The following is an 18,785-nucleotide window of genomic DNA, read 5'->3' as shown; positions in this document are numbered from 1 at the left end:
GTCCTCGACAGGGTAAGTCTGGGATTCGGGGAAGAGGCTGATGTGAAGGCCATGCCTGACGAACCGCCGCTTACCGTGCGAGGGCACTTAGTGTACGCCAATCCCAAATGTGTTCTTGCCGACAGTAAACAAATACCTCAACCCGACAAAACGCGACAACTTCATCGCCCTTCTGCAATGTTCTCGCATATTGTTTGATTTCCACCAGGCCCCCTTCGCCCGCACGTCCACAGTTTACCATGGAAATGAAATTGGCTCCATCGCCCCACTATGCCAGAGACCATATCCTGGCCCAAGTTGGGAGAGCCAACTGATCGGCAAGCAAGTGCGAATAGCCTTTGCGGGACGCAATTTGACCTTTACACAAACACCCTCTGGGCCGCTCCTGTGATACCTGTCTCGAAAAAAGAGGGGTCAATCCGGCTCTGCCTTCATTATCGTCGCTGATGAAGATGAAAAGGAAGGACGTTTACCTCCTACATCTGATCGACGACGTTCTCAACTGCTCAAATGGTAGCGTGTATTCTTGAGAACACCCGCGGTAGGGCAACTGGTGCCCATGGGTGATGCACAAAGCTCGCTTGTTACACCCGGTGTCATTCTAATTTTGTAATGCGCTAGCAACCATCGAGTGAATGAACAATGGTTTACGTGCTTTCTAAAAATAAGCCTTTTCTGTCTCTAAGTCTTCTTCAGGTTTCGCCAGATTTCAACTAACCCCTTATGTGCTTTGTAGAATTGTTGACAGTCTTTGGATCGGCTGGCTTGCAACTGATCGTTAAAAGGTCGCTTGGCCACTCAGAAGCAAAGAATATCCAGCCATGTCGTTTCCAAACACGGCACTCTTTTTGACATGGATAATCCTCCAAAACCAACCACTCTGAATGGCCTCCGAGGCTCTGTTGTCTTCTATTGGTATTTTCGACCATTAGTCCAAAACTTTACCACCGTTGTCTCCCGTTTAAACCACCTCCTCTTCCGGAACGAAGACCTTCCCAACTGGTCGCCTGCTTGGGAAAGGGCATTTTATCTATGTGAAGCCTGATTATGTCACCAACATTACTGCGCCATTTTTAACCGCATGCACCTGACCAAGCGCAAATGGAGGCCAGCGGCGTTAGTCTCAGCGTCGTTCTCCACCAGCACAAATAAGGCTTCGATGAATATTTCGTTGCATTCGCCAGCCGCCCTCAAACGAATGTGGACCGGAACTGTTCCGTCATAGAAAAGGATAGTTTGGAGATCCTTTTGGAAATCCACCAGATTGGTCTTTGCCACTAGGGTCATTCATTCAAGGTCGTCAGGAAGTGCCATGCTCTCTCTGGGCTGTCCTCAGGGAAATATCCTTCCAGTTGACTTAGACGTTATCTATGACTTCAGGAATACGACATTGAAGTCGTATATCGGAGTCGACTCAAACACAGTGATGGAGATTCACAGTCTCTATCGATGGATGGAAACAACTTTATTTATAGCGCTCAAATGAATGCTCTAGAGCGCCGCAACGCGGGCATCTACGTTATCCTGGCGGTGTCCTCTACTCGGCGTCCGCGTCCACTTCTTCCGCAATTCGTCGCCCCTGTAAGCACCTCCCCGACGTTTTCGCTTCGCTTCTGCCTTTCGAGAGCCTCCAGGACCTTCTGGACGGCCCATACTTTTTCTTCCTGGTCGTAGCTCGCCATCGCAGCTTCTAGCCTCGATAACAGTCTTCCTCTTCTGGTTGTCTCTCGCTCCGTAAACTAATACTGCCCCAGAAACCGTGCGCAAAGTCCGCTCTCCCCTGCTGGCACACCCGGCGCGTGTCGGTTGGGTAGGATTCTGGATATGAGTGTTGAATGAGAACCGGGGTGGGCAGCGACCCAGTCTGCAGCTGTCGTAACACCACCGCCTCTGCGCGGCTCCGTCCCGGTTGAGTCCTTAGAGCCAGGCAGTAGAAATTTGTGAGTTCATAATGGTCTGTCATGCGGTCCAATCTACCAATGCACCAATACGGAGGGTTGGTTGCGGTGGCGCGGTTGGATATCTCTCGCGCGCCGCGTGTGCCTTCTCGTTGTGGTGGTCGCTTGTTGCGACGCGTACTGCCCTGTGTGCGCCGGAAACCACTTCAGTGGTGTGTTCGGTTTTCCTGCTGTAACCTCGCTGTCCGCAGCACGCGCTCGCCTTTCTTTCATACTCGGCCCCTGACGAAATTTGGCGCCGCATTCCTTGAGTCACTCAGCATGGTGTTGCACCCAGCGTCGGCAATGGTCAGGGTGATGACCACCTCCTCAGCCTCAGACGCCGCCTTTACTGGAACGCTCGCCCCGCCCTCGTGGCACCGGCCGCTGCTTTTCGCTCTCATTGATACTACACCGCCCCCACCTACCTAGCGTGCCCGTCCCTTGCGTGTAAATTGATGAGGGTTTTTGCCCTCGCCCCTTGTCTGCCCCTGTTGTACTCCGGAATCACGCTCCCCGGTACAGGATCCACCCTGATGCGGCACCGGATCTCATCGGGGATGGGAACTCAGCTGATCGCGTTCCCTGCCGCCGTCTCGTACCCCAGGTCTCGCACTATCCTCCAGCTCACCTCGGTCGTAGATAGCAGCTCCAGCTAGGCGGTGTCCTATGCTTCGGCGATATTTTAAAACATGTTGTGCACGCCCAGGGTCAGGAATATGGTCGTACTCCTGCCCTCGAACAACCCGAGCGCCATCTTAAAGGCGGCTCGGTCTGAGACGGCGCTCGATCTGCAGCCACTTATGGTATGCTGCAACGTACGCGATGTGACTCTACAAAAGATTGGACGAGCCTGATCAGACTCTCCTCCCTCATCCCTACGTCGCGGTTGGCGACCTCTTGACGAGTCGTATCGCGTCGGCCACCTTGGCGGTCAGCCAAGGGACGGTTTCACCCTTTCTCCACTGCTTCTCGACCACCATATCCAGAGCCCGGTTGTTACCAACCTCGGTGATCATTTGGCCGCTCCTCTTCACGACCTTGATCTCGAACCCTCTTGGTTTATATATGGTTCGGTCCGCCCTATTCTGTGGTATCGCCAGCAGGTCCGACTTGCTCGGACTGTCGGAACTGTCGAGCTGGTCCTCAATTGCGTCGATTGCTTCCTGCAATTTGCCCTCAATGTCAGCGTCACTGCCTCCTGGGACCAACAGCATAATATCGTGTGCGTAAATGGTGTAGCTGACGCCCTCAATATTCTCTAGCCACTCGGTGCCCCCGATCATCACCAGGCTGAACATCAGCGGCGAGATGACAGACCTCTGCGGGGTCCCCATGCTGCCGACCCACTTCTCTTGCAGGTGAAGTATCGCCTGCACGAAGCCCGAACATCCGGCCCCTCACGAAGTCTCGTATGTAATTGTATGACCGTTCGCGAATGCTGAGTCTCGACACCTGGGAAAGCATAGCGGAGTGATTCACCTTGTCGAAGGCGCTCTGCATATCCAGCCCTGGATGGCTTGTTACCTTGCGCCTTGACTTTGTCGTCGACGATCTCATTCTTGAGTAATATCACCGCGACCTGCGTGCTCAGGTGCTTCCTGAACCCGGTGACCAACACGGGGTACAGCCGGAGCCGCTCCAGGTCGTCTTGCCACCGGTTCATCAGGATGCGCCCCATCACCTTGCCCACGCACGACGTCAGCAAAATGGGGGGAGGCTGTCCGTACTTAGCAGCTCGTCCGATTTGGAATGAGGATGGTCCTAGCCGTCTTCCACTGCTTTGGCAGCGTTCCCGAATTCCAGCACTGGAGTACTCGGTCAGCTTCTCGATTGCGTCGTCGTTCAGGTTCCTGAGCGCCTTGGTCGTGACGCGCTCCAGTCCAGCCACGGACTTACCTTTCAGCTCGTGCAGAGCCGTCCTCACCTCCTCAACAGCTATGCCCCGTGCGAGGCTCTCGTTGGACACACCCCTGTAAGAGGGATTTTCCACCGCGGGCGTTACCGGCAGGTACTTGTCGATTCTTCCGACCTCTGCTTCCCTATGATTCCGAACCGCCCAGTGCATGAGCTTCGCAAGGTAGGCGTGCTGGTGGGTCGAGCAGATACCGCATCAGGTTCCAGGTCTTGCCGTAGTTTCTTCTGCCCATCCGCGGCGTTACAGATCTCCTTCCACTGCAGCGCGCAGATCACTCGTCAGGGGTACTCGAGGGCTCTGCTGACCTCCGCCACTTTCTTACATAACCTGCGGTTGAGCCGCTGCGTCTTCACTTGCTAAGTATAGACTGCTTGGCCTCGATGAGATGAGCCAGTCAGTTGTCGACCCTAAGTACCTCCGCTTCTATCTATATCGTTTTAGTTACCTCCTTCAGTCGCACCTCGATCTTCGCGGTGCACTCCTCGATGCCCACGATCTCGCTGTCGTCGACCAACGGCAGTAGGTCACGAAACGCAACCCAGTCCATCCATCTATATTCCTTGCTTTTTTCGTCGTTCCCCCGTATTATGATCTCCACGATGACGTGGTCGCTACCGAGATCGTCCCCCGTGTTGCGCCAGGCAGTCTGCGCCCTTCTCGTCGTTCTTCACGAATGTTAGGTCAGGCATCGTTTCCCTAGACACCGAATTCCAGAGTCTGGTCGGATGCGTCCTTTCCGTATCAGTGTAAAGTGGAGGTCCATCGCGTCTTCAAACAGATCTCGCCCTTTGGCTGTGTGCTTGCTGTATCCGCCCGCCCGGTCAGCGCGTTCAAGTCGCCGCACGCTAACACCGTGTGGCTTCCTGTAGCGGTACACGCCTTGCGCAAGGGCGTCTTGAACTTCTGATTCCGTTCAGACAGGTCACTCTAGACATTGAGCAGAACAAGCTGCCCTTGCATTTCTCCTCCGGGATTATCTCGATGAACGCATGTTCGATGTTGCATGCGGCAATCTCGTGCTTCATGAACGTGAGTACCTTCCGGACCACCGTGCCGATCTCCCTGCTCCCGTTGTCCACCACCGGAGCCTTCGTATAGACTCGGTACCCGGGGAGCGATGGAGCGTCGAAGAGCGTCTTCTGTAGCATTATGGCGTCTGATTTCCTTGTTCACTGTACGATGTGCTGCTCAATCACTGCCCTCCTGTTGCAGGGACAGCCATGATTGCGTCAGTGTGGATTGCTGCGTTATCTCTTGTTTGTAGTGGTGCTGGTCCATCACTGATGTAAACGTAGGGTGAGTCGCAATCGGTCTCAGAGTTTGTTCAATGAATTGGAGTCTCTTTGCGTTCTCGGTCTCCATTGTAAAGATCGTTGCCTTGTTGAACTCTTCCAGCTCAGTGAAGCGCACATCGATGTATTCATTGAAACTGTCAAAGCGTGCCTCGATTTTCTTCAAACGATCCTCCATGGCGTCGATTCGCTCGCTAACAGTCCTGTCCCGTGGCTTCTCGATAGCCCATTTCTTCGGTGGTGGCCCCTTCGTCTCGGGGGTCGTTGACGTGCCGCCTTCTGTGCCTACGCCGGTCGCGCGAGGTACCGTTTGCGGCGTTTCGGTACCGGTGGTGGTACGGGTAGTTACCCTCCTTTTCATGTCCTCTATCTCTAAGACATTTTCTTGGCGGTGGATTTCATCTCGGCGTTCTCGCGCCTGACCACTTCATTGGCTTCCCTCATGGATCTCGCTGCCTCGTCTTCGTTCTTCTTGTTGTTGTACTCGATCTTCTTGGTTCTATTCTTCGCAATGTTGCCCCAGCTGAGCAAGTCTCGTGACTGCGACTGCCTTCTGCTTGCGCTGTCAGCTCTCGCTGTTCCTGCACTTCGATGGGGTGCACGACGCGCGCCAGCCAGCCGCGGAGGCCTTCCCTATGACGCAAGCAATTACGTCAGCGATGGAAAATCACCCGATCCGAGCTGCACCCACAGCTGCAGTTGCTCTTCAGACATCTTGTGCTCCCCTTGTCTCCTCCGCATGACGTGCGGGGCCTTGTACTTATTCTGCCACTTTTTCTCTCCAGGCATGTGCGGTCCCCTGCACAGCCTGCATTTCGGCGTACAATCGTAATCTTCCTTGGGTAAAGTTGTTCCGAAATCGAAGCACACTTTCGCGTTGGGCGTCAGGTACACATCGCAACGGTGCCCTGTGTTTCCGCACTGTGTGCTCACGTGAAAGTGCTTCCGTTAAACGTTGCATGTGGGTATTACCGGGCCGTAGCACACGTAGTTCGTAACCTTCTGACCTCGCAATTCGTCGATAACGGTGGTCGAGTTCCCGTTCCTCTACGCACCAAGGGCCAAAGAATTTCTTGAGTTTACGATGTTCTGCTCAATGAACTGCCGAGTATGTTCTACTGGTATCCCTCTGATCACTGCTTTCACGGTTCCGTGCGCCGCATTCCGATAGGCACCGACCTTGTACTCCTGGCCGTCTATGCAAATAGATTTAATGTGGTTGTACTTTCTTGGTCGCCTGTCATTAGGTGTATTCACCACTACAATGTTCTGCTGTACGTTCGGGGACAACGAGTCCGGCGCTCCCTGCGCTCTTGGCACCTTTGCCGCCGCCGTTATGGCCGACGGAACTGTAGTCATCCCGTTCTTCGCAATGTTCAGGCCCACCCGGGGCTTCAGCACGACATTGATGTCCTCCTTTGGTAGAACCCTCCTGAAACGTTCCGTATTCACGGAACCATGAGAATGCGGAGGACATTCATAGCATGACACAAATCCGCCACAAAACCAGAAACATTTTTGAGAAGCATGCGAAAATGAAACAGTGCTTGCTGGTTGAAAAATTTGACACCTGTTTTAATTCTATTCGATAATTAGAACCGCGAAAGCATTGTCGGTATAAATTATGTATATACACAGTATAGGGAAATCATACGGAGCGTGATTTTGTTAGTATTGAAGATAAGAACACGGAAACTGTGCCAAACATTCATTCTGTGCGAACGCCTATAATTCCCTTGTTTGCGGAACTAATATCTACATTCATTACGCTTGGGGGCGTAACACTCTGTATGAACACCGTATTCCCACAATTCCGTATATACGGAACTTTTCAGTAGAGAACGTCTAAAATCCTTGCTCTCTTCGTTGCCGAAACCCTCGCATTCCTGGCATAGTTCTTCGTTGCGGATCTCTACCGCTAAATGGCATGACCCTCACCGGTTATGGCCTTTATACCCAGGGCCATAGTCTGCGTAGAATTCTTGTGGCGTAATATCTTCTCCTTGCACCTCTACGTAGGCACATCCGGCTGAAACTGGACTCGACCGAATCCCCAGTGGACATCTTTATGTCTGGGTCTATTGCGTACCCGCAGCCATGGGGCGATGATTCCTGTGCGCCGGAGGCAAGCCTAACCAGCTACACGCTTAAGCTTAGCGAAGCCGCCGCATCGTCGGAGTATAAAAGTCCCAAGAAGGTGGCAAGAAAACCATACCTTTTGGTAATAACTGGTACCGGTCGATGCCCCGAACCTTTGAGGACACATTCGTACTAATAAAACTCGAATTGTTGTTGATTAACACTGCGTAAATAATCAGAAAAGCCGGAGCCAGTGTAAACATGTCTGCTCGCCTCGACGATCACAGTGCCCTCCACCCGGTCTCGAGCATCCATCTTCGTGCACACTGATAGCCTTTCCCCTGCAGACTGCACCGTGGCCTGACTAGTCGTACATAATACGGCCACAAAACAGCGCAACAATTCGTGAACTGCCTTTACCTTGCAAGACCTATCACGGCCCTTGACATTTCTAGCGTCCCGAGCACAGTACCGTTAGTATTGACACTGCACCATACATCACGACCGGCTCTACGGCGTAACTGCTCATCTGAAGGCAGAAAATGGTTGCTGTTCAGCGCTGCCCAATTTCGTTCAAACGCACAGTATGCCTACGCTAGCCTTCTAAAAACGGATCAACAGCTCCATGTGCGCTGCTACTGACGCGGGATATATTCATAAGTTATCAAGTACACGCGTTCGTACGCAGAGTGCCCGCTTCGCGAGCCTCTCCAAAGTTACCACCGGCCCACTGAAGCCCACTTCCACGTTTCGCACAGCCCTCTTGGCGAGCTGGAATTGATATTTACGGTCTACTTCCGAACACAGCCAAATGGAATAGTTGATTCGTTGTAGCTGTCAGTCATCTCACAGGTTTGCGGAAAGAGGTGCACTGTTCATTGCCACCGTCGCACTCTTCCTTCTTTAACGTGCTATTCTGTGGCACTGTAAGGAACGAATCTTCTTACGTTCGGAAAGATCTGCTGGCCTAATGCCAGTCGTTCGCATGAAGAATACACCCTACCACTCAAAAACGTCAGGGCTAACTGAAAGATTTAAACGTACCTTGGGCGACAAGCTTTTTGTGAACGTTTGAGGGAACTATTGAAACTGCAACTGAGCTCTTTTTTTACGCACACGTATACTACGTCGATGTAGAGTAGCCCACCCTTCTTGCCGTTCTTTTTGTGTGCGCACGTGAACTTTTCTATACATGTTTTACCATCCTGCATTACCGTCGTGACTTCTTGGAATGTTTACCAAGCTGAGCCTGCGCCATGCTTCAGAAGAGTGGCGCCAAACTGCACGATCACGTACGGCGGAAGATCAAGGCCGTGAGAAGCGATACCACGCTAAAACCAAAGCCCCGACTTAGAATCCTAGCTCCGTTATCAGGCTTCGGATACCGCCGACTTCCACAGGTCTTATAATGAAACTTCAGAATAGCAACAAGGGTCCCTTACGAGTCATCAAAATAACGATGCCCGAAATAACGTATTGAAAAACATCTACATTAAACTACCGTCATACCGAGAGAAATAACATTCATATATACCGTATTAAAACAGGCTAAAATGGGCGAAAATGTTTTGAAAGTGAGATTAGGCACTAAATGGGGTTGTACAAAAAGCAAGCGAGTTGAACAGTGGTAAGAAAAATCATAATAGCAACGAAAAGCCGATAACGATACTTGCAAAATTCAGGTATCATGTATGCACCAGATGGCAACAAAATGAGTAGGCGATGAATACATTGGGTGTCACCTGCAAGGAGAACGGGGGTGCGCGTCCTGCTCTGTACAATGTGCCGATATTTAAACCGGGAGAAACACGATGCACAGTCATGGACAAATCAAATGCAAACACGAAACTATCAATCAGAACGCGCAAAATTGAAAATTACTGTTCGTGGAGGTAAGATAATGGCGCTCTATTGGTACATTTGCCAAGCCACATTTCCCAAATTTGTTGCCGCACCTAACGCACGCGTATTTTGACTTGCAGGGATAGAAATCGCGCTATTTGTGTGTTCTAGTTCATATTTTTAAGCAGAAGTTTGTTTTGTCAATGACTGTACAGAAAGGGCTGAAGTAAAAGGAACCTGTTGGGGGCACCTAAATATAGCAAAGGAAGTTTGAAGTTGGTGTGCCCAATGTGAAGAAACAACAAAAGTAAAGCGCAATGGAGCGATAGCAGATACAATCGGGGACATCACCAGTCTGCTGAGGTGGGTTGCGCGTGGTGTAATACCATTGACAAGAAGAAAGCAACCAAAAAATACCAGTGAGCATGTATTTTTATGACCCAAAAAGGAACAAAGTGCGATAAAAACTTAACGAAGTGGCTACTGCACCTAAATAAAAGAGTGAATATTCTAAGATTAGGAAATTCTTTTCGGTTTATTGAGTTTTTGGAATTTCGAATAAGTAATTCTGGTACAGATTTAATAAACAACATGGTAACCACACAAAAATTGCCAATTTCCACTGAGAGATAAGCACGTTAGCTTCCCGCAGCTTTTTTATACCAAGGGAAACTGCGCCTAATTTAAAGGCAATACGACTCCGTAATCTTGCGGTCACCGGACCTTTCAAATACGAATTCCAGCAATGGGACTTTTACCTGTTCAAATGCATGACAGGGACCGTTCACGCGTCTTTCCAAAGCAATTAGTCACCTCTTGTTGCACGAGAGCGGTGATAACTGAACCTCTAACAAAAGGGAGTTTCACTGTGGCCGATATATAGGTCTCTACGAAAGGTGCACTTAAGGTATTCAACATTGGATGATTCAAAGATTTTCGCAGTTGTCTGAAGTCGTGCTGGCGTTACGTTGCGCGATGGCGATTTGTGAGCGTACTTTCCATCGACTTTTGTTACAGGGAATGAAGCCAGCATTGCCGTCAGCTCATGCGAGAGTTAATAAGAAAGACGCCCAGATAATGATTACGTTGCTAGACAACCCGTGGTGGTTCGGGAAATAGTTTTTGTCATTGACGTTGCATATTTATTGATATTGTTAGGCTTTCCTAGTAGAGCTGACACCCTTGAAGCGAATGCTGAGCGGGTTAAAACGAGGGTAGTTTGCAGATTGCAGTTGGGATTTTTTTAATTATTTTATCAATTTGGGCTTCTCGTATGCTAGTCTGTTGTTGTGTTCGTGCTCCACAGCGGAAGAACAATTCTGTGTCGCCGCCTCTATGCAGCGCGCCAATTAGTTTTCCCCGCGAAAAGGGTACCTTTTCCCTCGCCGACGCCGCCCCTTCTCCGTGGGGAGCTAGACAATGGACGGGGAGACGCGTTGAGACCGCTCTTCCGACCATCGAAAAAGCCGTGCTCGTCTTGGCTGAATAAAGCGTATATTAAATGTGCCCCTGCGTCAGCTGGTCACTGGCTGCGTGGACATAAGATTGGCGATGAGGAAGTGTATGTTCGACCTGCGTTGAAAGGCAGAGTGGTACTCAATTTCCACGCACGCATGAGAACGACTACATGATTTCAACGAGGTTTCCTGGGGACAATCGTTTGGACGCCTTCAATTCTACTTCGAGGTCAAGAACATCACAGACAAGAAGCAGGCACACCTGCTCACGCTGTGTGGGGAGGAGACATACTAAATCGTCTGCTCCTTGGTTCAGCCAAGAACTCCAGCGGCACTGGACTACGACCACATCGTTGCGGCACAGCAGAAGCACACGACCCGAAGCCATCCGAAGTGTACAGCCAGGCCCGTTTTCAACAGAGACACCAGATGGAGGGAGAAGCTCTCAGTGCCTACGCTGCGGGGCGGAAAAACTGGGGGCAGATTAAAAATTCAGAACGCTGCCCACCAAAATGGTAGCTACCAAACACCCAGTCGCCACGCCACCTGCGAACCCTACCATGCCACCACTGGACATTATGCTCCGTGACCGATTTGTGCGCGGGCGGAGGCCATTCAGAGTGGTTGGTTTTGGAGGATTATCCATGTCAAAAAGAGTGCCGTGTTTGGAAACGACATGGCTGGATATTCTTTGCTTCTGAGTGGCCAAGCGACCTTTTAACGATCAGTTGCAAGCCAGCCGATCCAAAGACTGTCAACAATTCTACAAAGCACTTAAGGTGTTAGTTGAAATCTGGCGAAACCTGAAGAAGACTTAGAGACAGAAAAGGCTTATTTTCAGAGGGCGCGTAAACCATTGTTCATTCACTCGATGGTTGCTAGCGCATTACAAAATTAGAATGACACCGGGTGTAACAAGCGAGCTTTGTGCATCACCCATGGGCACCTACCAGTTGCCCTACCGCGGGTGTTCTCAAGAATACACGCTACCATTTGAGCAGTTGAGAACGTCGTCGATCAGATGTTGGTTGGTTGGTTGGAACCAAAAATCAGTGGCGCGTACCCACTCTGGGGGATTGGCCAAGTCAGATTGGGGAAACTGGTCAAGAATTCAAACTAAGGGTAAAATACGATCAGATGTAGGAGGTAAACGTCCTTCCTTTTCATCTTCATCAGCGACGATAATGAAGGCAGAGCGGATTGACCCCTCTTTTTTCGAGACAGGTATCACAGGAGCGGCCCAGAGGGTGTTTGTGTAAAGGTCAAATTGCGTCCCGCAAAGGCTATTCGCACTTGCTTGCCGATCAGTTGGCGCTCCCAACTTGGGCCAGGATATGGTCTCTGGCATAGTGGGGCGATGGAGCGAATTTCATTTTCATGGGAAACTGTGGACGTGCGGGCGAAGGGGGCCTGGTGGAAATCAAACAATACGCGAGAACATTGCAGAAGGGCGATGAAGTTGTCGCGTTTTGTCGGGTTGAGGTATTTGTTTACTGTCGGCAAGAACACATTTGGGATTGGCGTACACTAAGTGCCCTCGCACGGTAAGCGGCGGTTCGTCAGGCATGGCCTTCACATCAGCCCCTTCCCCGAATCCCAGACTTACCCTGTCGAGGACTGCTGTCGGGCGAGCACATGAGCTGCAGATCGCTAATAAACTATTACCAGACCAGACTTCAAGGATAAAAGATGGTACGGGAGGGGAATTTGCAGGACAATTAGAAACCCGTTAAATACCTGGGTGTACCTTTTACTAGTAAACTAAATTGGGATCACATGTAAAAAGCACATACACAAAAGCATATCTCCAGCTAGGGTTCCTGCGTCGAAAACTTGCATTGGTGCCTTCTAATGTAAAACTGACAGCATATAAATCTCTAATAACGCCGATCCTCGCGTACGCCAGCATTGTTTGGAACCCCATCAAAAGTACCTTTCCAAGAAATTAGAAAACGTCCAACACAAGGCCCTTCGCTTTATCTATTCAAAGTATGGAGGCATAACAGTGTCACTGAGCTGCGTAGGTGGGCATGCTTACCGACCCTTGCAGCCCGTCGCCGTGTCTGTTCCTTAAAGTTTCTTTTTCTTTCATATCACAACGGTTTAAACATAGATAAGGACAACTATATAATGCCGCCTAAGCATCACTCCAATCCTTCCAATCATAATAAGTGCGTCAGACCATTCATGTCACGCTGTAATACTTTTAAACATTCATTATTCCCGTCAGCAGTGGAAGAGTGGAACAAACTGCCACTTGAATGCGTTAACATTTCCTCTGCAGCATCATTTGTTGAAAATGTAGAAAGAGTGTTTTATGAATTGTAAAAGTTGCCGTTTTTTGTTTGTTAGCGCTTCCGAACACACTGATCACTGTAACACCTGCTGATGCCACGATGATGTTTTGTGACCTGGCCATGATTTTGTGCAAGAGCTTCCATCGTTCAGTTTTAGTTTCACCAGCATCTTGTGATTCTGTTTCTTTTGTTACGTGCGATATTGCTTGGTTTCTACTCGAGTGTTTACATTTGCACGCCCAGCCTGTATGAGCCAGGGAAAGGCTTGCAGTTTTAAATAAACAAAATGAAATAAAAAAGCTAGACGGTGTAAAAACAACGGGCTTCTATGGCCGGCACTGCAACAAACATTCATGGTCACAGAACAGATGGAGGAATAATATCGGTATCTGTGGAAGCCATCAACATAATCGAAAGATTGTTATGCAGCGGCTCAAACATTCGGTGAAAGTTTACTTGCCCACAAGTGCAATCGAATATGTCGCGATAACCAGACATAAAGCCCCACTCCAGAAGGATTGCAAGACAAGCTTACGTGCAGACAATGAACTAGATGACGCACGTGATGGCTTTAAATTTTACGGTGCACATTTCTGCAGTTTACCCTCTTCCGTACTTTCATTTCCAACTGAATGGTCACCGAAGGGCCTTTCGACTTTACTCAATAGGCGGGAGAGTCGTTCACCTTACGTTGACGCAGCGGCTTCCGTATAAACAACGGCGAATGCGCCAACACCTTCCTTCGCCACTTCTTTAACGTCAACGGGCCAGACAGAAGGACTTCAGCATGTTTATGAGGTCTAGTTCTTCAATCGGAAGCTGGCGCTGTCAGTTTCTCGGCGGTCGGATTTCGGTGGGGCCGCGTAGCCAGGAGAAATATAAGGCGAAACGATCCATTGTGGCAAGCGTGTACGAGCGAGGAGAAAATGTCGCATTGAAAACCAAGGCGGTGAGCAAGCCCGGTCGCTGCGATGGCGAAGAAGACGTTAGCAGCACCTGATGGACGAAATGGTCCCGGCCGCTATTCATTCCGTCGCTGCGTAGAAAATTGCAGATCACGTCGTCCGCGTAGTTTCTTCACCTGCGGTAGATTATATTACTTAACCTATGATGAGTGCTTGGGGCGTTGTCTTTTGGCACTAGGAAGCCTCGTTTCCCCTGTGGTCTTGTTCTTATTCCTTGGGTGGGCGGAATGGGACACACGGAGCTTAGATACAGGCAACGGTGGCAGCTCGAAAAAAAAACGATTGGTCATTAGTGTAGGGACTTTTTGTTTTACTGATGCATCATGCGCGAAATACGCGGCTAAGATCAATAGGCGAAGACACCCTTTATATTATTAGCAGGGCGTGGCCACCAACCGTACAAACATGTGACATTTCTGGGAATGTTGCACGGTACCAGTTGGTGCGGTTGCCTGTTTCCCGCCAAGAATTTAGCTGTTCAGGTGCCAGTAGAAAATGCGGTGCGCCCGGTTGAGTTCTGTGTTTTGTAATGACTACGACGCGCTTCTCGGAAGCCGTCGATACACTGAAGTGCAAGTTATTGGTACCGCTGCAGGAAATGTGAGGGGTGCTTCCATGGGTACCACTAGGGGCGATTGCACTTGTGGTGCGAAATTCTTGCCATGATTTCTTAGAATGGGATTTGCAAGCTACGACGATAAGCGTGATGCCAAGGGTGAAGCGGCGGATATAGTCACGTATAGGTTGGGGGGCTGGGAGAAGCGATTCAGCGAACAGGTCTTGGATAACGCGTCGTACAGTCGGGGCTGTGCAGTCCAGCCCCTTAACCATAAAGAAGCGAGGCCAGCTTCATGACAATCGGCTGTGATGCGCAAGGCGGAGAGGCTATTTGCAAGCTGGTGGGGCATGAGGAAGAGCAACGGTCATCCGTCACGTGAGCGTGCTTCGAGGGAACGCACGGAGACAGCGGTTACCATTGCCTGCTCGCTTTTGGGTTCCAGTTTCTGCAAATGACTGGACGAATTCTGGCAAGGAGCCACAAGTGGAGGAAACAACTATCTTATCATAGATGCACAAGAAAGTGTAGTTGAGCGCCGCCTAGCCGGAACCGCAGTGGAGGTCAAACCAGACCGGTATTTTGGAGGTCGTGTGTTCAGTACCACCCTGTGCGCATGTTTTTAAAGTAAAGCTTCGCTACGCTTGTCAACTGATTTGGCGGAGGATCCGCAAGGTCATCTTTTGACTGAAGACACACCCCCCGGCAACACACTCCTCAAAGCACATCGCGTGTTTCGCCAGGCCCGCTGTCGGCGCGGCGCACAAGGCTACGTTTTCAGCTGCTCTGCGCAGAACAAGCAGTGGTCGCCGCCGCCGCTGCGGCTGAGGCAGCCCACCACCCTCGCAGCCTCCCATGCATGTGGAAGTGGGTCGTCTCGGCCGCTGTAACTCGTCTCGCGCCCGAGGAAAAGGAGTGTGCGTTTGCCGGTAATGAACGTCGGGCCCGCCGCATTCGTCCCGGAAAACGCCACGTTTGCCCGGCCTCTTCTGTGAGCGTTGCACAAAACCGAAAGGCTTTGAGACATGGTCGGAAAGACAGCTAAATCAGAGGTTAACCAAGCAAAGCGAAGGCTCAACAAGACTAAGTCGAGCCTTTGCTTTACATATCCAAGGTTAGCTGAGCTAAGCCACAGCCATTTTTCTGCGCTTTATTTCTACCTTTGAAACAATAAAAAATAACCCCAACTTTTCCAAGTAGAATAAACGACCTGCAACCTTTTCCCCTTTGCCTTCCTTCGTGTTCTTGGCTGCCCGCCGTTCCTTCTATGTTTGAGTATGTGTATGAGGCGTGAGCGCGCCCGCGTTTGTATGAATGCCTACTACGTTTGAATACATTTCACACGGCTTAAACACGCAGCATACATTTTCCTTGCCTGGTCAAAACACAACATTACAAGTTCTTCTGAAATACCTTGGTGGAATGAAAATGAAAACCCAGGGTGGTACGGTGAGGTTACTTTGAGGAGCAACACGCCTTCATAGGCTCCGTCCACGTAACCATGTGCTTGGTGCCAGGAAACATAGTCGCCAGCTATCCATACAAACAGGATCCCGAGTAAATATAATATTTACCGTAAAAAGTTGGTACTGTGTGTGTCCGTTTCAAATAAGACGTCACCCAACTTTGCTGTGTCAGTGCACAATTCAGGTGTACAATTTCAATTCTAACGAACCACTAGAAGCAATTTTCCAACATCTGATAGCAAACAAAAATGAAGGAAGCTCACCCTAACACGTACGTCTTGAGTGTAGCGAAGCTGTACGCAACTTTCACGATGATGACAAAGGTTTAGGTCTACAATTCAGCCCATTTCCTTCTCCTTCGTTCCCGAAATGACCTGTACTCCATCATTGTTGCGATAAGTGTGAGCTTCTTTTGTTGTTTTATTCCAAGTGATAAACATTGGACATAACCTTGGGGAACCGTACGCTGTGACGTGTCTGTCGTTCCGATCAAGTGCTTCCACGATTAGGTGGCGGAGGCGATTGTGTTTTCGCCACAGGAGGAGAGGGAGGGGCCTCTGTTGTGGCCGGATTCGGTTTCTTGCGTTTTTCATTGGGTGTTGCTGTGTTTGCTCAAGTAAATCTAAGCGAGCCTTGAGTGACGCTATTAGTGTGTTTTGTTGCTCAAGTAGTTGAGACAGATGTTTGCAATCCACACAAGAAGTAGGGTTTTGGGGTAGGGTTGGGGGTGTTGGAGGGGTAGTTTGGGAACGAGCTGTGGGAGAGACCCGTTGGGCCCAGCTTACTTGTTTGGGCTCGTTCTGGTCTTGTGGGCGGGTAGCCGACTTGCTTCGAGAGTGGTGGCGATTATGTTCGGCTGCGTTGACTCGCGAGCTTGATCTTGATTGTCGCCTCCTTTGGCTGCTACCGTTCATGGTGGGATCCCTGGAGCTTCTTCTCGCACCCCTGCTTGGCGTTGCCGACCGGTCCCTCTGCCCACGGCTTGGGATCTGGTCTCGAGTCGAGTCCGTCCGGCGCTGTTGCTGCCGCTGCCTCTGCCTGATGACGTACGGCGTCAGGTATCGTTCTGGGCAACCCTTGGCACCCGTGACGTGATCTACCCCGCACAGCGTGCACTTGGCCACGCAGGGGTGGTCTGGGGCCGGGTCTCGTAAGCCGCACCCGTGGCAAGCTCGTGTTCCTGGCTGTGGGCAGGCAGTGCTACGGTGACCCACTTCGTGGCATATCTCGCAGACGGCCACGGTCTTCTTGTGCAGTGTGCACCGATACTCCGCTCCATACAGCCAGATGTAGTGCGGCACTTTGGGCCCCGAGAACGTTAAAAGAACGGTGGTCGAGTCGTTTCCCATTCGTCTCGCCGTGTAGATTTCGAAGCCGTCCTGAAGTATATTCTCCTTGATCTCTTTGATAGTCAGTCGCTTTGGCACGCCTTGAATCACTCCCTTCACAGCATCGTCGGGGGCTAGCCCGTACAATTCCACAAGATGTTCTGTTCCTTCGATCATGATCTTGGTCACTCGGAACAACTTCTCCGCCACTTCTTTGGCCAGAGTGCTGACGGTTGCCGTGTTTTGGTTCTGGTCGACCCGTAGTTTGAAGTTTGCTTGCCGCCACGTTGTGTTGGTGGCCTGTAGCAGAGCCAGCGACAATTCAGACGGTGCGAGCTTGCCCACGTTGAGTCCGTTTCGCGGCCGGAGAACTAATTTGTAATCGTCCAGGGGAAGAGGCACTGGTCTGGGTGCTCGCTTTGTCCTTGGGGGTCTTGGTTTCTCTTCCTGGGGCGAGGAAGGCGGCGGCTGCCGGTTGATCTGGCTTAGCTGTCGTCGGTCTCTTCGGCGTTGCGCCTTCGAGACGTGCATGATCCACTCGCCGGCCGCCGGTGAATCCTGGTTTTCCTCGATGTCGTCGTGTTGCATTTGGTTGTCTTCTTCTGCCACGTCTTGATTGTTATTCCCCACGCACGCAGGGGCCGCGTCGTCTGCCCCAGGTGGGGCCTGACCCTCAGCCAGCGTTAGGCTTAGTCCGCACGATCTGAAGAGTGCCTCTCAATTCGGGAAAGTCGCGCTTACCAGCGTAATTTTAGCGTCGCCGGGTGCCGCTCACATGGTTCAATCCGATGGTACTGCAGAAATTGCACTGACAACGCGTTTACAGAACTATTCTTTGTCCTATGCAGAGCTCAAGAGAAGCGCGTCGGAGCTGGTGATCTTCTTCTTCCTTTATTCCGTCGATGGTAACGCTGAGCTCAGCACTAGCGCCTTCGTCGGCATTAAGGGTCGTCGTCGTCGTGTGCTTACACAGCGGCAAAACTCTATGGGCGCTTGGTTCTCGTCGAGTGGTCGCGGCAAAACCATTGGTTGACGTCGGTGGCGGCGGGAGGTCTTCCGAGCTTCTGCAATCAGCAACCTTGCCTCCCGAGGTCGCTTCGTCTAGTTTCCCCGCCGGGGGCTGGAAAACCGGACGTCGGGGTCGTCTCGAGGGGCGCGACGGGTCGGCGGGAGGTGCGGTGCCGGAGAAGGTGAGCGGGATCGACGAGTAGGCGGCGTGGTGTTGCGTGCGCAGAGGTAGTCGGCGATTTCGGTCGGCCGCTGGCCAAAACGGGGAGGGGGAGCAGCCGGAGAGAAGCCACGTAGTCCGATCTCGCGGTAGGGGCATCGTCTGTAGACGTGGCCAGGCTCACCGCAGTGATAGCACAGGGGTTGCCAGTCAGCTGTGCACCACAAATCCGTTTTGCGAACCCGGGTGGGTGGGAATTTCGCCTGCGAAGTAGGCCACGACTGCACAGGCGGGGGTGGCTGACGGAAAGGGACAGTCGGCACGTTTGGTGGCTGCTGACGCATGGCTGCTGCTTAGCTTGCGGGGCTCTCTTGCAAGGGCGGGTCGGGAGGCGAGAATGCTTGGCGCAGCTCCTCACGCACAATCCTGGCCACGGAGGGCGTCGGCTGTGGAGTCGCAATTCCAAGCTTGCCTAGCTCT

At 51.3% G+C, this 18,785-nt stretch overlaps 1 protein-coding gene across 1 annotated transcript; it reads right to left on the bottom strand.

The window, feature by feature from the left end:
- Nucleotides 1-2,815: 2,815 nt before the first annotated feature.
- Nucleotides 2,816-5,003, bottom strand: LOC144163739 (uncharacterized). The gene is made up of 3 exons (XM_077694476.1): nucleotides 4,893-5,003; nucleotides 3,448-4,026; nucleotides 2,816-3,310 (listed from the first exon to the last, which is right to left on the bottom strand). Exons 1-3 carry the CDS (start codon nucleotides 5,001-5,003, stop codon nucleotides 2,816-2,818), a joined length of 1,185 nt encoding a protein of 394 aa, XP_077550602.1.
- Between the last annotated feature and the right edge of the window lie 13,782 nt (nucleotides 5,004-18,785).

The sequence above is a fragment of the Haemaphysalis longicornis genome, unplaced genomic scaffold (genome assembly GCF_048455015.1).
Source record: "Haemaphysalis longicornis isolate Haplotype H1 unplaced genomic scaffold, Haemaphysalis longicornis Haplotype H1 scaffold_13, whole genome shotgun sequence".
Classification (NCBI taxonomy): domain Eukaryota; kingdom Metazoa; phylum Arthropoda; class Arachnida; order Ixodida; family Ixodidae; genus Haemaphysalis; species Haemaphysalis longicornis.
Note: the sequence above shows the minus strand (reverse complement) of the source record. Positions and strands in the feature narration are given on the sequence as shown.